Source organism: Notolepis coatsorum, assembly GCF_963971535.1.
Source record: "Notolepis coatsorum genome assembly, chromosome: 14".
Lineage (NCBI taxonomy): Eukaryota > Metazoa > Chordata > Actinopteri > Aulopiformes > Paralepididae > Notolepis > Notolepis coatsorum.
In genome coordinates, this window is record NC_140178.1 from 93,267,036 (window position 1) to 93,290,889 (window position 23,854).

Below are 23,854 nucleotides of genomic sequence, written 5' to 3' on the forward strand. Positions count from 1 at the left end.
TAAGGCTCAATACAAACAACAGCTAAGAGGATGCAGACCAGAAAAAGACTTTCATCTTGTTTACACCAGGGTCCTCCATTTTCAATTCATCATGACATTTATGACATACAAGACATACAAATATACAGTACTGTTGTAAGAAAAAAATATATATACATCCGAAGGGGAAGAAACTGTACATTGGAGGAGGTTGGGTGGGTGGGTGGGGGTGGGAGAGCATTTGGACATTTACCGGGGCCAGTTTCTAATTGCAGCCACCCGTAGGTGCTCGTTGAGAGCAGTTTTGAAGGAGGGTTCCGTTCTATTTCGGCTGTGGGTAGGGCGTTCCACATTATTGTGGCATAATTGTGAAACGTGTTTAGTCCCTTGTTTGAGCCAAATCTGTAGGTCATTGCATGACAAGAAGTGCTTTTTACCTCAGTGTGAGCCTCGTTGACTTGTGGGTATAAATTGAAAATCAATCTGGCTTCAATGAAGCGTTTGAAGCCTCATAACATCCCTGTGCAGTTGGAATAACATGCTTATGTTAGCCTATGAAAAACAAACTGGTGTAAGCATAAGTAAGCAAGCCGGCTGAACTAAATCCGACTGCTGGCCAGGGGAACCTCTGCCTTGATCCTGAAGAGGCCTCTATTCATTCCCATAAGAGCTGAGTCAGACACCGCAACTGGCTTTTGAAGAGGACCGTTTTTAAATCTGTAATGAATGAATGTCCCGCTGCAGTGATGTATTGAGAAGCAGACTGTTCGTTCCTTTTATCTCCAAGGCTGAGCTCAGACGTCCTTTATGAGCTTACCAAACGTCTGAGCTTTTACCAAAATGATGTTATCATCAAAGATTCTTAGATGAATGTGACTTTCTGTGTCTTTTTGTCATGTGGTGCAGTCTCTGCTTATGGAGTAACTCTGATTTACAGACTAGCTGCTGTGGATTTCTACAGGCTCAGGCTGGTATAGCCTACTTGTTTGTAGTAAATCACTATCGATTTGTTTCTTGGGGGGCACACTTTTATATATATATATTTGTTGAGTCTTATGACTAAAAGTACTAAATGTATTACTAAAAGAATAATGCTCAATGCATTTTTTTTATTGGGACTGACTGACTACTGAATGTTGTAACCTATATTTACCTGAAATTAAATTAAGATTGCAACCCGGATGTGACAGGAAACATTAGACTAGAACTGATTATAAAATTAAGTAAATCCTATTTTTTTATTGTGTTTTATCTAACAATTTATAATGTTGCAACAAATGTGTGCGCGTGTGTGTTTGCGCGTACGCGTGTGCGACGTGTGTGCATTTTGGTTTTGTGTGGCGAACAGAGTAAAAACAAGTTTTCTTTAAGGCCTGTTGATAAATCCCGCTTTTTTCAACCACGGTTCAATGATTGACAGGCACATTGTCCAATCCCGGTCATTGTAGCAGCCGCTGGTCTAGATGGACCTACAAACCCACCAATGGTATCAACGCGTTCACCGGAAGCGGTAGTGGGATAAACGCCAGGCGAGGCCTCCCACGCGGTGCTCAGTAACCACACAGTAGTATTCCGGATCCGCACAGGTTGAGTTCACCACCAAGGTAAGGGGGGGATATCTGTGTAATTGTAAAGTAGCTAACTCTTTATGAGACCGTTTATAAAACGCTCGAGTTTGAGACGCGCCGGTCAGCTAAGTAGTTGTATTGTTTTTCCCAGGATAACACGGTGTAATAGCTCAACCGCGATCGACCAATTTCATTGTTTGTATCGGGAGACCGATTGCTAGCTTCGCTGCTAACTACCGTCTAGCTAAGCTAGCTCACGGGAGCTCATTGAACAGATTCGTCGATAGGGCTCGTCGTGTGTTTCTTCCAAATAACCCATGTTATTAGTTGTACATGTCGTGTGATATTTGTAGTCGGTTTTTGTAATTTCCTTTATGACTAGTTTGCACCCATCTTCATTTTTACCGGTGGTGCAAGCTAGCTAGCCACGTTAGCAATTGTTACGCAACAGCGCGTAACTAGCGTTAGCTGGTAGCATCAGGCTCTCCCACCAGCCCGACTGTTGCACCACTGTCTGCAGAACAAACCAAGGCCAGGTTTAACCAGCAGTCTGCCGTGTAATAATGTCTAGTGATGCATGATGCCCGCCTGGCTCTTCTGGTGACATTATCGTACTTAATAAAGTGGATCGCCCACAGGACGTTACACGTTAGGAGTGAATAATGCAGACTGGATGTCCACAAGGCCACACACCTGTGATATTTATTATATCACATGCACTTGTTAACATCTGGTGAAGTAGTAGTACAGCAAAATGGCAACAGGTGTGACTATCTCTAACCTCTTTCTCAGCTCTTCAGGGGGGGGGGGGGGGTGGAAGAATAATACTTGCTCTGTAAACATTGGTTTTATAATGGCTTGGGAAAGATACCCAGTACCTCTTCTGATTGATTTGGATGTGCATCTTAAACCTTCTAGTTTGTGGAACCTACACGTGTAAGGGGGAGGGAGTGACTTTTACAGGAACGGAGATGGCTCGAAGAATCAGTCAAATGCCACTACATTGTTGTATGATGATGTTAATGATCTAAGGTAGGCCTTGGAAAGGGGCCAGGGAGACTTGCAATTATACCAGTGAAGTGTCACATGATCAGAGATGCAGCGTAGGCCTGGACATATAAAGAGTGTAATAAAGTAACATATCTGCATATTCATTGTATACTGAATGCATGTATATGTAATAATGAATGAACGTCGTCTGTGTCTGCAGCCAAACAAATATAGCCTCTTGTGTTCCTTCTAGACAACACAATGGCCGATAATGATGTCGACAACGAGCAGCTGCTGGATTATGACGACGAGGAGCCAGAGGTAGCCCCCGAAAGCGCCGTTCTGGCCAGCAAGAAGGAGGTGAAGGGTTCCTACGTCTCCATCCACAGCTCCGGCTTCAGAGACTTCCTGCTAAAACCAGAGCTGCTCCGGGCCATCGTTGACTGTGGTTTTGAGCACCCGTCTGAAGGTGAGGGGGCAGTAGGTGGTTGAGAGTAGAATTTTTTTTGGCCAAATCAATTGGTCTTATCAATAGTTGAGAGGTGATGTTGATTTTTACTTAATTTTTTATTCTACATTATGGTAACATAGTCTGACTCAGTAAGCATAGTGGTGCATTCCATTCAGTGTGTTTGCTGTTTGGGCTACTTTCTTCAAGTACCATACCAGTCTGTTTGACATATGGCTTCCCAAGTAATTTGTGAAGATTCATAAACTTTAAGGCACGATAGAGCCAGGGCTCGAGACTAACACCGTCCCGTCGTCGATAAAATATGTATTTGGGACGATCAAAAGATGCAATTTGAAATATTATAGAATAGCAGGCCTATAAGTAAGGGATAATGTATAGCTACGAGGTCATTGTTGCAAAATAATTGACAGACAGAGTTTAGAACACAGAGGTGTTCTTTAAACGTAGTGAAGGTCAATTATTTTGCGACAATGACCGAGTATAGTTATTAGGGATGCTCGATATTGGCTTTTTTACCGATATTCCGATATTGTCCAACTCTTAATTTCCGATACCGATATCAACCGATACCGATATATGCAGGGTTCCCCCCCCCCCCCCAAAACGGAATAATTTCAGGTAACTAATAATTTCACTGGATATATATATAACAAATATTGTTATTGTTTTTTTAAACCGATATTTTCCGATATCACATTTTACTGCCGATATCGGTCGGCCGATAATATCTGACATCCCTAATAGTTATACATTATCCCGCTTATTACATGGCTAACTTACTAACAATATACCTAATTCATTTTACACCATCGACAAGACGAGATCAAATGCAGACGCAGTTCTGTTCTGTCGCTCCGCTGTCATCGGCAGCAGCCGGCAGGTGTATCTGATTGGCTGCACTGATGCAGTGTCAGTGGGCTTGATTGCTACAGCTGCGCACAGCGGTCATTATTGCTCGGCAGAGGTCTGTTATTGAGTAATAACGGACCTCTGACGAGCACTATTGACCAATCGCAATCAAGCATTTCGGCTAATGTTAAAACGCCATGTAATAAATTACTTTATTATATCCAATTCGCACATTTATGGATTGGTCCAAATCTTTTTCAAATGGCCGAGTTCAATTTGTATAGTATCACCAGGCGTGCATGAAGAACAGATAATGAAATCTACTGTATGTACAGTAGGGTTTTTATTCTTGCAAGAGCTCCGCCATTTTGAAACTGATTTAAAATCGGATGGTTGCTAAATGCTCAAAATAGGGCAGACAAACTAACTGCGCTCCAATATATGCCAATAACGTTCGGTTTTGTGGTATATAATCCTGAGTAATAAGAAAAATAAAAAATAATAATCAGGAAGTCATTTGCTTGCAGAAAACTAGAAGCCTTTGGGAAGTGTAGTTTTGAAAAATTCCAATGCTCATTGAAAGTTCTGGATGTCCTCTTCTCAAAATCAGGCAAAAACGGGGACATTTTTGTTTTTGACTACTGCATACCTTTTTTGCAAAAGTTAGCTTTATACTTATAGCACATGCATGTGTCTGGTCTCTTGAAAGGTAACATTCTGAAGTTGCTATGGCACTAAAGAAAAATCACTTTTTTGAGTGCTTATGTATTGGAGAAACGGAGGGTTGAACACACTGAAGTAAAAGTTGTGTGTACTCGCATTTCTGTTTAGTGGTTACCATATGACTGTTTTTAAGTTCCAGCATAGCATAGCAGCTGGAAAACATAGCGGTTCCATAGCCTGAAGTCTTATTTAGTACAGGTCCAAATTTGATAAAAATCCCACGGAAAATGTGTTTGAGAGGTTTTGGTAATGTGTGTACCGGCAAAAAATACAGTGATTATCGGAAATGGTCGTTCAGCTGTGATTGGTCAGTTCAGGACCGTTCATTACCGGACGTGGTCATTTGACGGAGTGGCTTGTCGGGCCGCGTGTAGCATAATGACAAGCAAGCAGTGCAAAAATGCGGAAGCATTCGTCACCGCACGCCACTACGGTAAAGCGCCTTTCTTTTCAGGCCCGCTTTGGGAGCTGTCGCGCGGAAATAGGCTGTCTATTGCCATTCTCTTTGACAAACTCTAACCTTAACCAGCTCCTTAACAGCGCCTAAACTTAACCGTTCTAACCTTAACCAACTCCGAAACAATGCCTAACCTTAACCTTAACCATGCCTAACCTTAACCATAGAAAGAATATTGCCATTCTCTTTGACAAACTCTAACCTTAACCAGCTCCTTAACAGCGCCTAAACTTAACCGTTCTAACCTTAACCAACTCCGAAACAATGCCTAACCTTAACCTTAACCATGCCTAACCTTAACCGGCGAAAGAATACACGTTAAAAAAAAAATCACGCTAAAAAAATAATATTTGATGGGATTCGAACTCGCCAGCAACGAGCCGTAGGATCCACAGCCATGCAGTCTTGCCAATTGAGCTATTTCTGGATACTGAATAAGGGGCGGTTTCTGGCATCCGCTCGTGTCGAACCAAGGCGGGATCTCATGCGCATGCGCGGGCACCTCGCGAGCACGCCGGTGCACGCACCTGGGCGCTGGGCGAAGGAAAATGAAAGGCGCATTACCGCACGCCACTACGGTACCTGCGGTGACGAATGCTTCCGCATTCTTGCACTGCTTGCTTGACATTAAGGAATAGGCTGTCGGGCCATCCGATGTTTAAGAGGTTAAAACTCTAGGATAGGTGTTTTTGTCCCAACAGCTAGGCTAGTGGTCTGTATCCGCTTTCATTCGTTTGTGCTAGCTTGCAGCAGGATGGCTTTCTACTGAACGCACACAGAGAGGAAATTGGTATCTACAGTATCTTGTCTGACTCTGGAGAAGACTAAGTGCATTTCACATAATGATGACTTTCATGTTCCTTCAACACTGTTTTGTAGACTTTAAGTGACTCAAATTCCTGTCTTTTCTGTTCCAGTCCAGCATGAATGCATCCCTCAGGCCATTCTGGGCATGGACATCCTCTGCCAGGCCAAGTCTGGAATGGGCAAGACAGCTGTGTTTGTGCTGGCCACGTTACAACAGATCGAGCCTGTCGACGGACAGGTGAGCGCATACAGAAAGCTTCGGTTGAGGTCGGAGACGGCGTGCCGGAACCAGCCGGGAGGTCTTCTTTTACAACGGATATTCGATACCCGTGGGACCAGAGATTTTTCTCTGGCAAAACTATTCTAAGCATTAACCCTTTCACTACCATTCTAGCCGTTAACCCTTCCACTACCACACTAGAGAAGGTTAACCTTCTCTAGTGTGGTAGTCGGGCATGTGTTCGTCATGGGACGGGGTTGCACTCCGTGCAGGGTAAGATTTGAGCAAAAGCGTGTGCACGCACACAGGAATGCGCTGCACTCGCCAACTCGCTATAAGTACCCACCTGGGCTACTTTGCATATCAATAGCGCCAGTTGTCAGGTGTTTAAATATGTTCTCCGATACATTCGCACCTAACTTGTTGTGAATGATGTGTTACATTCCATTCGTAGAGGCAATTAGGCACTGTCTGTAGTCTGTGCTCAAGCGAGGGGACATTTATGCGTGCACATGGCGCCATTAGTGTGCGTGCAACCCCAGTTGATATCAGGAACGCACGCCTGGTGGTAGTGAAAGGGTTAAAAAAAATCACCACACAGATCACAACAGTGTGAAGAGTGAAATAGCTAAGCGCTACAATATGAATTGAACCGACTCACTTGAACAGTCTTGTGTTTAGTCTCATTGGATTACGTCTCCTGAAGTGATCTCAACCTTTTCATAGTTTTCTTACAACATTCAAGAGATTTATTTGTCACGTACATGTAGTGAAATTAAGGTACAGTATAGCAGGATGTGTGTCATGCAGAGCAGTGAACCTACACTAATAACAATCTGAAGCGGTAGCCTCAGGTAGGGGTGGACGGTATGGTCTAAAATTTATATCGCGGTATAATTTGAAGCATAGACGGTAACGGTATATATCACGGTATCATCGTTTTTGATAAAAAAAATTAATTTAATTTTATAATTTTTTTATAAAATATATATATTATATAATTAGACTTGTACTTGTATTATCTGCGAGACATCGCCACCACGCAACAAGCTCCACTGTCTGTGTGTACTCTAGTAGCCTCCAGCTACGGCCAGGATAGTCCGGAGCTGCACCTGGACCTATACTCGAGTAGCCTCGAGCAGAGCTACGGCCAGGATTCTCCGGCGCTGCACCTGGTTCAATGGGACATTTCGTTTTGAACGGTGAACTAACTTGCGTTAACGTGAGCTAACAGGTAGCACACACGTCTCTACTAGACTTTGTGGAGCGTTTGTTGATGTCAGGAGCTATTGGTAGCTGGCCGACTAGATACCGTTCGGTTAGACAATGCCTCATCATTTTGTAACGGTAGCTAAGCTAACGTTAGCTCAGGGAGACGCCGCCGTCCTCCCGTGTGACCGTGTCCCGTCCCACTAGACTACTAGACCCGTGTTTACATGCGTGCGGTAGGGGCTGGCACGCCCACTGCGCGAAGCCTCCTAAATAACTTTTTCCAGTTCGCACAATCTATTATCTATGACTAATTCTATCTATTTTTAGGGGCAAATGCGAGTGAAATAGTCGCGCTGTGGTCACATGACGTCATTGCTATTTTAGAGCTTCTCTACCGGTTACACGGTATAGTCAAAATCCATACCGTAGAGCAAATTCATACCGTGTATACCGTTTATACCGTCCACCCCTAGCCTCAGGGTTAAAGAGAGACTAAATGAATCCTGTATTACTGTTGTAATGTCGGACAAGTTTCACTATCGAGCTCCCTAAAATACGGTCATCTCATGTCTAGTGTCATAATGGGTGACCTCTACTGGCTGTCCACTAACTCATATACCATGTCTCATGTATAGTTGTTCATGAACCAAACTTAACTGGAGATCTCGCCTCACACGTAACCCTAATATGAAAAAAGGCTCACTTATGAGTAGGGTTGGGTACCGTTCACATTTGAACCGGTAACCAATGGTACTTTTTTTGGTACTTTAGTCTCTAAAAATGTAATCTACCTACCTCAGTTGTAAAAATAATTAGTCCAAACTTCAAATGATTTATTATTTATTTAGAACAATTTGTTAAAATATATATATAATATTGCAGCCAGCGTTGTCTGCATCTAGCTTTGTGAAGTGTAATCACACTTGCGACAGTTTTTGGCTTGCCATTGCCCCGACTGCTTTGTTGTTGAATCAAGTCAAATCCTAGGTAAGCGTGTATTGTGAACGTGCGGCACACTTCATAGTTTTCATTTAGCTGTAAACTAAACGTTGACGTCATCGGACAAAAAAAGATCTCTGAAAAACACTTCATGAAATTCAATAAAATCAAGCGGCACAAAGTGAAAATAAAAACTACAGGAGGTTTCTTTCCCTCAAACACAATAAAACTCCAACATAACTTAACTTATGTGTGTGTATATATAGTGTACATGTTTGACAACGTAGAGAGTGTGTGATGTATTAGGTTTGAGCCTTCCTAAGTTGCCGTAGTTGATGATGTCACACTAGGATGTCATTGTCAACACAGAGTTGGAAACGGGAGCAGCCTGTTGGACAAAGCGATATAAAGAAACGAATAGCCAATAAATGTGAAGTTATCTTTGAACCTCTGTCAAGCCTCGTCAATATACCCCTCCACCCCTTCTTCACTAATGGAACTGGTGCCGCAGAGTCACGTTGGAACGTTAGTGTCTAATGGGTAGGGGTGGGACAATACATCGATCCAGATCGATCTATTATCAATAATCAAATAGGATCGATGCAACGTAAAAAAAAGATCTTCATATTGCGATACTCTTATTTTGAAAATCCGGCGACGTCATCGCCCCGCGCCCAGTGTTGTGAAACTCCGTTTAAAGGAAAACTCCAACATTTTGGGAAATTAGCTTATCTAACATCTTCCCTGGAGTTAGACAAGAAGATGCATACCTTTTTTGTCTCTGTGCGTGCATTTAGCTTTGGGAACAGTCGCTCCGTTAGCGTAGCTTAGCTTCATCACTGGAAGTGGGGGAGATCCGGAGCCTGACGTTCCCTTACACTGTATACAGTCACGAAATACACTCTAAATACAACTCTAAAACGTTCATGTAAACATGTTGTGACCTGTGTATTCACCACGTGGAGAAATAAAAAATAATTGAATTAGACAATTACGTTTTATAAGCAAATATACTCTGAACTATTTTTTGCCTAACCACTCCTCTCTGAGCGCAGTCAGTGATTTCAACGTGTCGTTGTGATTGTTGACATTCTCATTCATTCAAAGGATCCGAACCGATTGAAGTTTATGGATACCATGACTTAAAATCCTCTTACCTTGACGATTAAAAGCCTCTCCAATTTAGAAAACCGTAATCCAATGGCTGTTATTGATCATATACTACTAACTACTGGACGCTCTGAGCTAACCGGAGCTAACACAACAGGATGGTAAAGCATATATAATGACTTCCTTTCTGGGGTTTTCAAAATAAAAGTGCGACGTTTATAGCAGCGGAAAACGTTTATTTTGTACATTATCGAACGTTAACACGAACCTAAACTAACGTTACAACTAACCTAAAGTTAGTTTAGGTTCGTGTTAACGTTCGATAATGTACAAAATAAACATTTTCCGCTGCTATAAACGTCGCACTTTTACTGGCATTACAACTGGAGTTGGTCCCAAGGTGTTGCACTGTGGCTGCCCACTGTTCCTAAAATTGTTAGGATTAGTTAGATGCAAAGAATACATTCCTGGTATGTGTAAACTAATGAATTTCCATTCCTTATTTTTCAAACTAAATTATTTGATTGACTAATCAAATCGTAAGGGAACATGAGTCATGACCATTAATTATTCCAACCTCTCGTCCCCAGGTATCGGTACTAGTGATGTGCCACACGCGAGAACTGGCCTTCCAGATCAGTAAAGAATACGAGCGATTCTCCAAGTACATGCCCACAGTAAAGTGTGCTGTCTTCTTTGGCGGCATGGCCGTCAAGAAGGACGAGGAGGTCCTGAAAAAGAACTGCCCTCACATCGTCGTGGGAACGCCGGGCCGCATCCTCGCCCTCAGCCGCAGCAAGATCCTCATCCTGAAAAACGCCAAGCATTTTATCCTGGACGAGTGTGACAAGATGCTGGAGCAGCTAGGTGAGTCCTAGTAGTGACAAGAGGCTGGTAGGTAGGGATGGGTATCGTTAGGATTTTATCGATACTACTACTATTTTTTTATCTTTTCCCCCTCCATTTTCCTCCGATTTTCTCCCATCCCAATGTTAGTCGTTATGCCAATTCCCAATCCCCCTTCGTGGTCGCTGCGCACTTACCCCCCACAGTCGGTCTGGGAGAGTGGAGGCTATCACGACGCGTGCTTCCTCCGACACACGTCCAGCCAATCAACCGCTTCTTTTCACCTGGCAGCGCGGATTCTCATTGAGAGGGCGTAGCGTGTGGAAGGATCACACTATCCCACTCAAGTCCTATCCGCGCTTAGCAGGCGCCCCGACTGTAGGAGTCGCTGTTTACAACGACCCGGACCCACCCCGCCAGCTTCTCCCACCCTCTAATACTGCCAATTGTATTAGTGTGAACGGCCAGCCAAGCTGGTGACAACACCGGAGCTGTGAGCTGGATTCGAACAGGCGAATCTAGCCGCTCCGGGGTTTGGTGACTAACGCAATCTCCGTTACGCCACCTGACCGCCCTTTGATACTACTACTCTTATCGATACTGCTTAAAGGAAAACTGCAACATTTTGGGAAATTAGCTTATTTAACATCTTCCCTGCAGTTAGACAAGAAGATGCATACCTTTTTTGTCTCTGTGCGTGCATTTAGCTTTGGGAACAGTCGCTCCGTTAGCATAGCTTAGCTTCATCACTGGAAGTGAGGGAGGACAGTAGCCTGACGTTCCCTACAGGTTTGTTGATATTCTCATTCCTTCAAAGGATCCGAACCGATTGAAGTTTATGGATACCATGACTTAAAATCCTCTTACCTTGACGATTAAAAGCCTCCCCAATTTAGAAAACTGTAATCCAATGGCTGGTATTGATAATATACTACTAACTACTGGACGCTCGGAGCTAACCGGAGCTAATACAGAACAGGAAGGTAAAGCAAATATAATGACTTCCTTTCTGGGGTTTTCAAAATAAAAGTGCAACGTTTATAGCAGCGGAAAACATTTATTTTGTACATTATCTAACGTTAGATCATGTACAAAATAAACATTTTCCGCTGCTATAAACATCGCACTTTTATTCCTAGTAGTGACAAGATACTGGAGCAGCTGTTACTGTTAGCTGTTATCACTGTTAACACAGTGCCGGCCTTGTTTTCATTTTTACCCCCTTGAATGCCATCATCCACTTCAATGTTGGTGTTAAAAATGCATAATCTATGTTTTAAATTATGGCTGTGTCTAATCTGCCCGTCGCTTATCAATGACTTGTTTGCAGTCAACATTGTCAAAACGGATTGTTTTTTAATCTGTTCATATCCTTTTTATAGCATTTCGAAAAGCTATCGTTCTCTCGAAAATTTCCGGAAAATTGAAAGATTCCCCCATAAACGGGATTTATTGGAATATTATCTAATACACTAGACAGACACGTTGTCATTTGTCGGCCTATTTATGAATCGTTTTCAAATAAACGCTAGATTATCGATAGTATGTGTACTTATGCACGCTATAGAAGCGGGCTGACAAATCTATTCTCATTTCCTCAACATCACACACATACACGGCACATGCTGATATCTCAGTGAATACAGCTCTGATTATCCTAAAACTGGTAACATAGACTCCTTAGCTTAGATCAGATGTTCTCCAAAAAGATTATTCCAATTCCTGATCGCCATTCCAAATATCGATCGTGTTTATTGATTGATTATTGGCTGCTGTAAATATATATTCCACGCTGCTTTCCAACTCGCGATCACTTCCATGTTCATCAGACGGCTTGCCAGCACATTGGAGCCAGTTGGCTCCACCTCCACAGATCCAGCAGTATAATCGAATGGCCTGCAGTTACACAGGGATAGACGATAGGGGGCGGTATTTTCCCCTCTGAGCTCCTAGAGGGTCTGCTGTACCAACGGGAGACTCTGTTGATGAAATATGAATTCAGATCGCTAATAAAAAAAATCAAACAGGGGGCATGATAAGACGACAATACACGTTGTCGGCACTCAAAGTGTTAATGGTGAGCTCTGTTGATTGTGACATCCCTAGTGATCCCTCCTTGGTGTCCCTCTCCCTGTGTGACAGACATGAGGCGTGACGTCCAGTCTGTTTACCGTAACTCATCACCTCTTGGTGTCCCTCTCCCTGTGTGACAGACATGAGGCGTGACGTGCAGGACATCTTCAGGGCGACGCCCCATGAGAAGCAGTGTATGATGTTCAGCGCCACCCTGAGCAAGGAGGTCCGGCCCGTCTGCCGCAAGTTCATGCAGGACGTAAGTATCTGGATTCAGTTGGGCTTTGTAGGTTGATGTCGTAGGCTGTATAGTTTGTTTAACATACTGTTAGATTGCAGTCGCATTAGTCTGTTGATTGTTATCAGCATCTCCTGGACATCTGTGTTGTGTGTTAGTAGTTCATGGCTACAAACATTCGGTGGAATTCTCACTCCCATACTCCGACTGGCTAAAGCACTGTCTCTCTCCCTCGTATGCATCCGCAAAGAACTTAAGTGGAGTCATCTTCATATCGGAAGGATGTTTATTTGCACAAATAAAGGCCACGGCAACCACCTTTCCCCTAGGGACGTTGCTGCGGGACTCGGCTTATCTATTGTTATGACTTCGTTCACAAGCACATGCCCTCTGTCTTAAGCCAGGCATGCGTTTTAACACACAGGCCAAAGCCACCATTAAACTCCAGTTTAGGCAAAGCCCTGGATATAGGTATTTACTAGGGCTGTCACGCTTTGTCGCCCTAGTCGACGATGAAATTTCGTCGATTTGCATATTCATGATTGCATCGTATTGTATTGTTAATTGTATGTGCCTTTTGCGGTGGAAATGGCAGACGTTCAAAGTCATAACATGCACAATGTGTAATCTAACTAATGCGCAGTGAATCACGTTCACAATATAAATAACTTCTCTTAAACCACTATTCGTGATTCTGCTTAGAGCCAGGTCTCGACAGTCACTCCCATACTCCGACTGGCTAAAGCACCGTCTCTCCCTCATATGCATCCGGAAAGAACATCAGTGGAGTCGTCTTCATATCGGAAGGATGTTTATTTGCACAAATAAAGGTCTCGCACAGAATTAAACTAATTTAACGTCTTTCGAGGTCTAAGGAAAGCCTGGGTGGCGTAGCGGAGATTGCGCTCGTCACCAATGCAAGAGATTCCGGTATCGAATCCCAGTCTCAGCATTGCCTTCGTCTTGGGCCGGCTGTCGTACTGGCTCATTTGGCAGTCAGCGGGTGGAAAGTCGCTGGGTGGGGATTGGACGTTGTGGACAGCGACTCCTATAGGTCGGTTGGGTGACGCCTGCACAGCAGAGACGGTAAGTACCGGGTGCAGCGTGAGCCTCCCACGCGTTACTCCTCGCCACTGAGAGTCCGTGCTGTCTGGTGAAAAGATGCGACAGGCTGCCTCCTCGTGTACCGGAGGGGACACGTGATGCAAGGCTTCTATCCTCACTACCATCGACCAGTGGGGGGCATAGTCTAGCAACGTTCAAGACAGGAGGGGAGAATTGGCAATACAAAATTGAGATGGAAGAAAAATGAGCAGAAAAAGTGGAGAAAAAAAAGGAAAGCCTAGAAAATATTGTGCGGGTTGCTCACCTGAAACCTATATTATTTCCAGGTCAAAGGTAAACACGACCATATATGTTTCTTCACAAAGCCATTTTATAACTTCCGTGTTTCATGCCAGCTGGAAGGGAGGGGCTGAGCCTGATACCCCCACCTTACAGTTTAGAAGCTATGGCAGCTCTTCAGCCTGCGTTCTACAGCCTGTGATAACTCCTCTTGCGAGCTGCACTGTTTCTATATAAACTCTGTGAGCAACGGGTCCAATAAATGCGTCTAACATGCTTAATATCCTCGCCATCCCTGTATGCCCGTCGCGGTTAAAACCTTAACTAACATTAGCTGCTAGCTCACAGGCACAGGAGAAATCTGTTTCATGGAGTTCTAATAGTGAGGAAAGGGGGCGGGTGGGCTCTCTTTCTCTCTGTACGTTCAATGAAGTAGCCAAAAGTTACACTATAAAAACATACTTGATAGTTGATGAAGTCTGCTATAAGATATTCCTCTCAATTGCAAATATAATAGATTGTTTTTTTCTGGTAAATTAGTGGTTTAGATTAATCGATAACAAAATCGCTAGTGACAGCCCTAGTATTTACATACACAATTAAAAGGTGTTTAACTACGTATTTTACGTACCTTCTGTTTTAACCATAACTAAAACTATATCTTTCAATAACTTAAAGATTCTGATGGGTATGGGGTCAGAATAACCAGAGGCCCCACGATTCAATATTATCACGATACTAAGAGTCACTATACCGGTATATATACTTTTTTTAAATCAATAAATATAAGATTATGATTTCAGTCTCTTCCCCTCATTCAAAGAATTTATTGCAGTAAAATGGGATTGTCGAGTCAAAAAAGAAATATAGATTTCTAATTAAATCACAACTTGGCATCACCGTATTGGTTTAATAACATGCAAAATATTGCTGTATGAATCTTTTCCCCCACCCCTCGAGCCGTCTTAGCTGATTTTTATAATTTTGTGCCTATATGTATGAATTTGCTGATAAACTGTCTTGTTTTGTAAGCTCGTCGTCACTGTAAATGAGGGTAACCTCTCTTAGGAGTTTGAAATAAAGGTTTGAAATAAACGTTATTCACGCGCCCTGAGCCCCTGATTCAGATGGCTTTATTGTTGCATCTTTGTCATATTTCTCATACAAAAAAAGACTAAGATTCTTGGGTCTTGCACCCTCGATCTACAGCATGTCAATAAAATACACAATGGAACAATACAATGCACAAATATAATAAAAAAAAAAATACATAATAATAATGATGTATGAAAAAGGTGACAGTGCTGAGTCTAATACTAAACTAAATATATACAATAAAATATAAATGACTAAATAGTGTTCATGAGTCTGATGGCTTGAGGAAAGTACGAGTCCATGGGCCTGCCGGACCTGGCTCTGGGGCTGCGTTAACTCCTCCCGGAAGGCAGCAGTTGGATCAAGCTGTTGTGAGGATGACTGGTGTCTTTTATGGTTTTCAGGGCCATTGCTGATGCACCGGCTGTTATAGGGAGGTGTAGTCTGACGTCACTTTAGTTTCCCATGCGGTCCACCCGTATAGGGATTTATCATTGGGCAAATGTATTATCGGCTATTGTAATAATTCTGCCTCATGAACATTGGCAAGCTTTCCATTTTTGCACAAAATGAGCCACTTCTATCACTATCGTTTAAGCATTTTTGGTTTAAATAAAATTATACGTCATTATTTTGTAGGGATGCTCGATATTGGCTTTTTTACCGATACCGATATTCCGATATTGTCCAACTCTTAATTTCCGATACCGATATCAACCGATATCAACCGATACCGATATATGCAGGGTTTCCCCGTCCAAAAAACTGAATAATTTCAGGTAACTAATAATTTCACTGTATATATATATAACAAATATTGTTATTGTTTTAAAAGAAATTTAAACCGATACCGATATTTTCCGATATCACATTTTACTGCCGATATCGGCCGATAATATCGGTCGGCCGATAATATCGGACATCCCTATTATTTTGCGATTTGAGCTATAGATTGTGGATGAATACACACAGAAAGGTACACCATGCCAATGTTCATGCTTTATTTGTTTTAAACGAGACAATTTAGAAATGTATCCATTGGAAAAACATTGCAATTTCAAACGAGGTGGACCGGCCGGAAACACCAATGACGTAACCACTACATCTCCCTATAGATCAGGGGTTCCCAAACTTTTCAGGCCAGGACCCAGAAAATAAGGCGTCAGAGAGCCGCGGCCCAATGCACATAGTCAGGCTTTTCTTTTTTTTTCTTTTTTTTGCCAGGCGACCGATTTTTTAAGCCAAATATCACTTCAATCCTATTAAGTTAGTTCAAGTTAGTTATTCATTTATATGTGCTATTTATGAGAGGGCTAACTTGTTGCAAAATAATAATGATAATAATAATAGCCTCATTAAAATACTATTGTTGCTTCGGTTGTTTTCAGCGTTTTATGTGCATAATCTGTTATTTAGTTTGAAATGTTCGTTGAAATAAGTAGATTTTTTGTTTTTGTTTATTTATTAAGTTAATATAAAACCATAGTCACATTTTAGAATACAATAGAATAGAATTTTAGAATACAACTAGAAACACTGTCCTGGCCTGCTTCTAAGTTCAGTGGCCTGACAAAAATAAAAAATGTTTTTGGAAATCATCTCGCGGCCCACCCGTGGCTGCTCGCGGCCCACCGTTGGGTCGCGACCCCGACTTTGGGAACCACTGCTATAGATGACCTGTATTAGGGCTGGGCGATATGGAAAAAAATCATATCGCGATAACGATATGATAATTTTATTTTATTTCTCGATATCGATAATTATCGAATTGTTATAAGTATAAAAAAATACATTTTTTTTTTTTTTTTTTTACAACAGATGTATGTTTATTTTGCAGCAATTCTTTGTCATTGCCGCCATCTTTAGTGTTACATCCCCTCACACTCCAGTTCTCAGGCTGCAGCTGGTTTAAAAGCTAAAGTAAACCGGCTTCTCTGCTGGCTGTGGCTCCAGAGGAGTTGAACAGTTCTGGCTCTGCTAGTTTATTTTCGATCTTTTGGCGCTTTTTTGGTGGACAAACCACCGCACATGTGCACTGTGACTCGTGACTGGAGTCTAGTTCTGCTAGCACACATAGCCTACTGTGTACAGATGGTTTCAAACTGTATTTTAAATTAGAAAGCAAACAAAATAAATGGACAAGAGAAAAAGAAATCTGAATTTGGTCAGTATTGTCATTTGGACAAGCAAAGCCATTACTTTAAGTTGCAGGCAAGAAAGACAAGTCTGTCCACTGTCTCTGGTTTTAAAACTGCCCTGTTGCAGGTAAAAAAAAAAAAAAAAAAAAAACGATTTTTCGATTTTTTTTTTTATTTCGATATCGATTATTAAAATATATCGCAATATTTATCGTTATATCGCCCAGCCCTAACCTGTATGCAGGGGAGCATTGGTAGAAATGTCCTGGATGGTTGTTACCTGGATGGTTGTTACCTGGACCTCATGCAGCCTGTCTCCTCTCTGTAGCCGATGGAGGTGTTTGTGGACGACGAGACCAAGCTGACGCTCCACGGCCTGCAGCAGTATTACTCCAAGCTGAAAGACAGCGAGAAGAACCGCAAGCTGTTCGATCTGCTCGATGTGCTGGAGTTCAACCAGGTAACGAAAACCATTATATTTACAACAGATGCGCTGTGGGCCTAAAGGTTTCCACTCGACCATATGACCAGCAAAATGTATCCACAAAATGCAATACTTAAAGTGGCTATAGATACTTTTTTTATGTAATCATTTAAAAAACATAAATCTACAGAGCTTTTAGAAAGGTGTGGAATAAAAGCATTGCCCCCCCCAAAAAACATTATTGCTTCATTAATTTATCATTGGAAAGAAGTCTTTGCTGGTCCAAACTTTCAAGCCATGTCAATACCGGCTCAGCCTTCTGTGTACGCTTAAGCTAAAGGTGTCAAGTTACCACATATTGGACCATGATTCAACCTATTGGTGACTTCACTCATGCTACTCTGATTTCAGAGAAGCTCTCCCTCTCTAATGTGGGGAAAAAAGGTGCTCTGCACAAATGACGTATAGTCAAAGTCACGCCTAAATAAAATATTATGCTAATCGCATAACCCGGCCTATACATTTATATCCTATAATGTCTACTCCTAACATTCCCCTGGTGAAGTTGTTCTCTGTATCCTCACTATGAAGCTGCATCTGATTGTAATGTCTCCTCTGTGCCACTAGGTGGTGATCTTTGTCAAGTCAATCCAGCGGTGTGTGGCCTTGTCCCAGCTCCTGGTGGAACAGAACTTCCCTGCCATCGCTATACACAGGGGCATGGCTCAGGAGGAGAGGTCAGACACACACACTTTCCTCTCTTATATACACACACACTCACTTTCCTATCATACACACACTTTCCTCTCTTATATATACACACACACACTTTCCTCTCTTATATACACACACACACTTTCCCCTCTTACACACACTCACTTTCATCTCATACACACATACTCATTTTCCTCTCATACACACACGCACACTTTCCTCTCATACACACACGCACACTTTCCTCTCACACACACACTCACTTTCCTCATACACGCATGCACACTTTCCTCATACACACGCACTTTCCTCTCATACACACATACTCACTTTCCTCTCATACACACTTTCCCCTCTCTCATACACACACACTCTTTCCCCTCTCATACACACACACCCTCATAAACGCACATTCAATTCAGCTCCAAAAGCCTGACTATGTTTATGGAGTATGAGGCCTCATCAATTAACTCAACACATCGTTCCCTTCAAAGGCCGTCACTCCGGTAATGTCTGTAGCAGCTGTGTTGTGGATAATCTCTACACCTCCTGCTCTCTCGTCTTCCAGGCTGTCCCGCTATCAACAGTTCAAGGACTTCCAGAGGCGGATCCTGGTGGCCACCAACCTGTTCGGCCGAGGGATGGACATCGAGCGAGTCAATATCGTCTTCAACTACGACATGCCGGAAGACTCCGACACTTATTTGCACAGGGTGAGTAGAAAAGAGACGAGACATCGGAGGTATGGGAAATAATTTAATCCACAACAAACAACCAAATTGATGGTCACATTTACATTAGTATAGATGTTTCCAATATGTATTATCAGGAGCTTCATATTCATTGACTTGGATTTTTCTAGGTTGATTTTGTCTGAATTAATTTATTCTTTTTCTTTGTTTGAATGAAAGCAAACTAGACCAGCGTTGGACAACTACGTTCAGTATAAATACAAACTCATTATCTGACAAATGAGATTCAATTATTTATTTTCTTGTAACTTTAGGAGGGCTGGCCACTTGCATCAATTAATCTGCCAAGTTGATTTATGTGGCTGTTTTTATTTCCTGAAAAATTATGAGCCTGTCTCTGGTAATCACTAAAGGTATGGAATAGAAGTAGAGGTCCTTCTACCTGATTGCATGTGAGAAACACAATTTTACCCCACTTTTAATTTTTCTCCCCGCACCTACCTAGCATACTGGTTTCAACCAACATTTGCCTCGGTGTGTACACTGATCATCACAGGAGATTGGTGGATGAAAGAGCTGGTACGCCTGGACTCTATGTCTGCTTGCGTAGGTGTAGTCGCTGCTTACTAAAACACTATAAGCACATTTTTATTCACAGTCCATGTCCCTCCCTCCCCAGGTCGCCCGTGCTGGTAGGTTTGGAACCAAAGGTCTAGCCATCACGTTTGTCTCTGATGAAGCCGACGCCAAGACACTGAATGAAGTACAGGACCGTTTCGAGGTCAACGTGGCAGAGCTCCCCGACGAGATCGACATTTCAACCTACAGTAAGCCAAGCTTCGTTTTCCATGTCGAGTCTTTAACTTTAACCAGCAGGCAGCTACTAACTACATTTGTCTGTCGGTTGACAACAAATTTCCCCACCCTCCCAGCCGCAGTTTTCGCTCTAGGAGGCTGTAATCTTATCGGGGAGGTCAAGTGGGTCGCGTGGCAACGGGAGCGGCCTATCGTGAGAATGTTGCAGTCATTGTGAATTCACACTTGTTCTCCTTATCCTAAGATTTATTTGATATGCCCGTTATGTCTTGTGCTTAATGTTCCCTGAAGAAAGCACACTAGTTTAGAAAACTACTTGGACCAGTGAACGATAGTAGTTAAGGCCAGTTTAGAAGACTACTTTGGTGCGTTAGACCAGTGATGGATGGTAGTTAAGGCCAGTTTAGGAGACTACTTTGGTGCGTTAGACCAGTGAAGGATGTTAGTTAAGGAGTTAACGTCCACACTTCAAGCTTCAGGTTCAACTTCAAGGTTATTCCATTACTTGTAGAGTAAGCCTGACGCTTGGCAGAATGGCAGCCCTTCATCGCTCTGGCCGCTTCATGTCCCCTGGAAGCTGCACGGTCCTGTCAGAATGTTATCCAACTCCAGCCTTCTGCTTGTGCTTTAGGGAAGACGAGTTGGCATGGATGTACCATGTGGACTGATGGGTTCTTAACGTCTTAACAGGTGGTGGCACGTATACGTGCAGTTTTTTTCACTTGCACGAAAGTCACGGCACTTTTGAGTGGCTCGGGCTGCATTTTTCACGGAACATATAAATTACCGTTCGAAATATATATTTGTTGCCGTTTGAAAGCCACCTCAGTCGACCAAATCCGTGCCTTGGTTCTCGAGTTACGGGACGATATGTCGAGTGTCTTTTTACGCGTCGGATGACCACCCCTGACTCCCAACGCTCCAGAATCATCCGCTGATGGTGAAAATGATTGGTCAGTGTTGTAGCCAATGAGTGTACCTTTCCAACGATACCCCCCTCCTTGGGTGCGAATAAGGGATCTACATGAAAGTTGGCGTAGAAACTGACTCAGAAACTCGGAACCTCAAAGACTAATTTCTGAACCGATTTTTATAAAATGTACCGTAGTTTTTAAATAAAAATAAGAAATTCATTGAACTGCACTGGCACTGTTATATGACAGATGTACTGTTAAAGTTGGTTAAAAAAAATTTATAGTTTCTTTTTTTGGTTAAACTTAAATCCAAAGGAAAACATAAACAGATAAATCCAAAAACAAGAAAAGATTAAACGGAATTCATAGGACCCTAGGTTAAGCCACTTCACTATCGCAACAACAGCCCTGTAATATCTCGTCCTGCTCGCTCTTAATCATCAGTGCTCCGCACCGCTCGGTCTGAAAGGTCAGCGGGATCTTGTCGGCTCACATCAACCCCCCTCAGATACTAAGCTGTGGCATAATCACTGATTGAATAATCTTGACGACAATTGACGTCGCCATGTAACTGGAGAGGGGCTCTGCAATTGGAACCTGCCTTTTATTGGTAAAGTTGGTGTGCTCAGCTGTTGCTCATAGTGGCAGCGGTGGTGTTGGATGTTAGACGGGCGTCCTGGTGGCTCACCACACTTAACGGCTCATTCTCCTCTAATTTGCCTTAGTGTGACATCATGCTGTGAGATTTTTAACCCTGCCCTCTCTCCCTGATCGATGGGCCACCACATCATGTGGAGTTCAACTTTATCACGGAACGCCGCTCCATTTTTGGGCACCCCCCCCCCCCCCCCCAATTCAAAAGAAGCAGCCACAACCATTTAGATGTGAAATGAGAATCCATCGCCACCTTCAAAAAGTCACTGAACGAGAAATTGCTCAAATCATATCTGTAAATAGTAACTATACTTGGGGATATTATTGTCTGCATTCATTCATTTATTTATTTATGTATGTATAAGTAGATACTGGTGGTGTGTAAGCTTATGCATGTTGTATGTTGTCCATATTTGGAGGCCATTGTTTGTGATCAGGGCTCCCTCCAAAATCTTTAAATAGCTTCTTGGGAGACCTGGCACATGCACACAATTTTGATGTTTCTACGATGATATGTGTGTGTGTGAATACATTAAAATTCAAGATGTATGGCTTTGTTCAGACTGCAGGCGAATCAGATTTTTGTTTCTCAAATCGGCATCTTTTAACTGTTCACACTGTTTATTTACAAGTGATCTTTCCAGACATCACCAACTTGTCTGCATGGGTTGCTGTGGTAATGTTGGCTTACCTTTAACAGTAGTTGACATCCATATAACAATAGCTAACTGCCAACGCTATGTAATGTTATTGTAACCGCGGTCCTGGGTTCAGCTGTCGGCTAACGTTAGCCGCTCTGATGCATTTCCCCTCACTCTAGATTTGACCACGACGTCGCCGTGTGTCGTATTGCGAGTGACTCAGAGGACACTTTGAAATCCTATGCGAGTGACCTGAGCGTCCGGACTGATGAGACTCATCTGTAGAAATCCGATTGGAATCTCATTTAAAAACCACCTCCAAATTGGTTTGGATCAGATTAGCAAAAAACACATTTCAATACTTTCGACTGGCAGTCTGAACAGACTCCTATGTAAAAACGTAATAGGTTCGAATCCTCTTCGAACCTTTGGTTTAAATTATTCACTGTCCTATCTGATCAAACAAATTCTGTAAAACTATTTCAACAAGTAGTACTATGCTTGAGTGACATCTCTTCTCCCGTTTTCTCTTTAGTTGAGCAGTCCAGATGAGTCCTCCAACCCAGAAGAAGTCTCTCTCGTCTAGTTGAGCAGTGCAGATGAGTCCTCCAACCCAGAAGAAGTCTTTCTCCCGTCTAGTTGAGCAGTCCAGATGAGTCCTCCAACCCAGAAGAAGTCTTTTCTCTCGTCTAGTTGAGCAGTCCAGATGAGTCCTCCAACCCAGAAGAATGATTCTCATCGTTTTTATATTTGGAAAACAGCCTGCTTCACTGTTTATTTCTAAGTTCTGCTCCTTGGCTGTTGTCGCCAATGGTTTTATTTTAATGTATCTTTTTTTGGGGGGGTGGGTATTGGGTGGCTTTAATCTGTCTTTTATTGTGGTTTGTTTCTGGTCAGTGCAATTAAACTTTTTATAAAAACAACAGTTCATTGTTGTGGGCTCATGTGACACAATACGCGTTTTGATCAGTGTTTATGTTTTTGTTTCCATCTTAAGAGTTTTAGAAAGAAAAGGTGTAGATTTGGCAAACACTTAAGTAGATCTTTAGTTGCCATTTAAGAGTTGTGTTTTTGTTTATCCATGTTATGTACAGTAAGTTGTTTTATCACTGCACGCGAGATGCATTATTCAGTGTGTGAAGTACGAATTAAGTTATCTATAAAAGCGATGCCTTTTTAGATGGGGGGGGGGGGGGGGTGGATGCAAGATTGTATCATGGTACCCCTGTGTTTGGACTAGATCCTATAATATCCATGTTGAATTTCTTTTTTTCAAATAAAACATCAAAACATCTACTCATGTGGCTGTAGACCACAAACTCATGATTTTGGTTTTCAATGGACTGCATATGGTACCTTGTGTAGAGTAGTATCTTTCCAAATTGTCGATCGGGACCCACGTTGGATCTTGGTAAGATTTTAAATGGCTCCAAATTAAGCCAACGCCCTCGAGGTATATTAAAGAATGTTAAATTAAGTACTAGGTTGATGGTTATAATGCTCTAAAAGCAAGATACATTTAGCCCTCATTAGCTTAGATAATTAAAGTTTGCAAACTACTGTTGATCTGAGGAGACTACAAGTATTCTGATGACAGTCCTATTTGGCACCGGTAGCCATGGCTCTATTTATGTTTACGGTTGGAGACTGTCCATGGAAGCCTTCCATTAGGTAATCAAATTGCGGCCTAACGTCTGGAAAGTAACTAAGTCCTCTTACTAAAGTACTGCATTAAAATACAATTTGAAGTGTTTCCATGTTTGGCAACTTTATATATTTTACTCATAACATTTTGAAGCAAATATCCTATTTTCCCCACTACATTTATACAACCGGCAAGTACCTTCAATAAAGTTTTTTTTCTGTGCAAAATATGCCATCAGTTCATGAAAATGACTAGGCTTGGTTCGTTGCACTAACATTTATCATCAAATACTTT

The 23,854-nt window shown here is 42.3% G+C and overlaps 1 protein-coding gene across 1 annotated transcript; it reads left to right on the forward strand.

The window, feature by feature from the left end:
- The first annotated feature begins 1,511 nt into the window (after nucleotides 1-1,511).
- On the forward strand, nucleotides 1,512-23,114 carry ddx39ab (DEAD (Asp-Glu-Ala-Asp) box polypeptide 39Ab). The gene is made up of 10 exons (XM_084329321.1): nucleotides 1,512-1,583; nucleotides 2,791-3,006; nucleotides 5,956-6,083; nucleotides 9,917-10,193; nucleotides 12,386-12,504; nucleotides 17,389-17,520; nucleotides 18,112-18,221; nucleotides 18,767-18,911; nucleotides 19,570-19,717; nucleotides 22,451-23,114. Exons 2-10 carry the CDS (start codon nucleotides 2,799-2,801, stop codon nucleotides 22,465-22,467), a joined length of 1,284 nt encoding a protein of 427 aa, XP_084185447.1. The 5' UTR covers nucleotides 1,512-1,583; nucleotides 2,791-2,798; the 3' UTR covers nucleotides 22,468-23,114.
- Nucleotides 23,115-23,854: the final 740 nt, after the last annotated feature.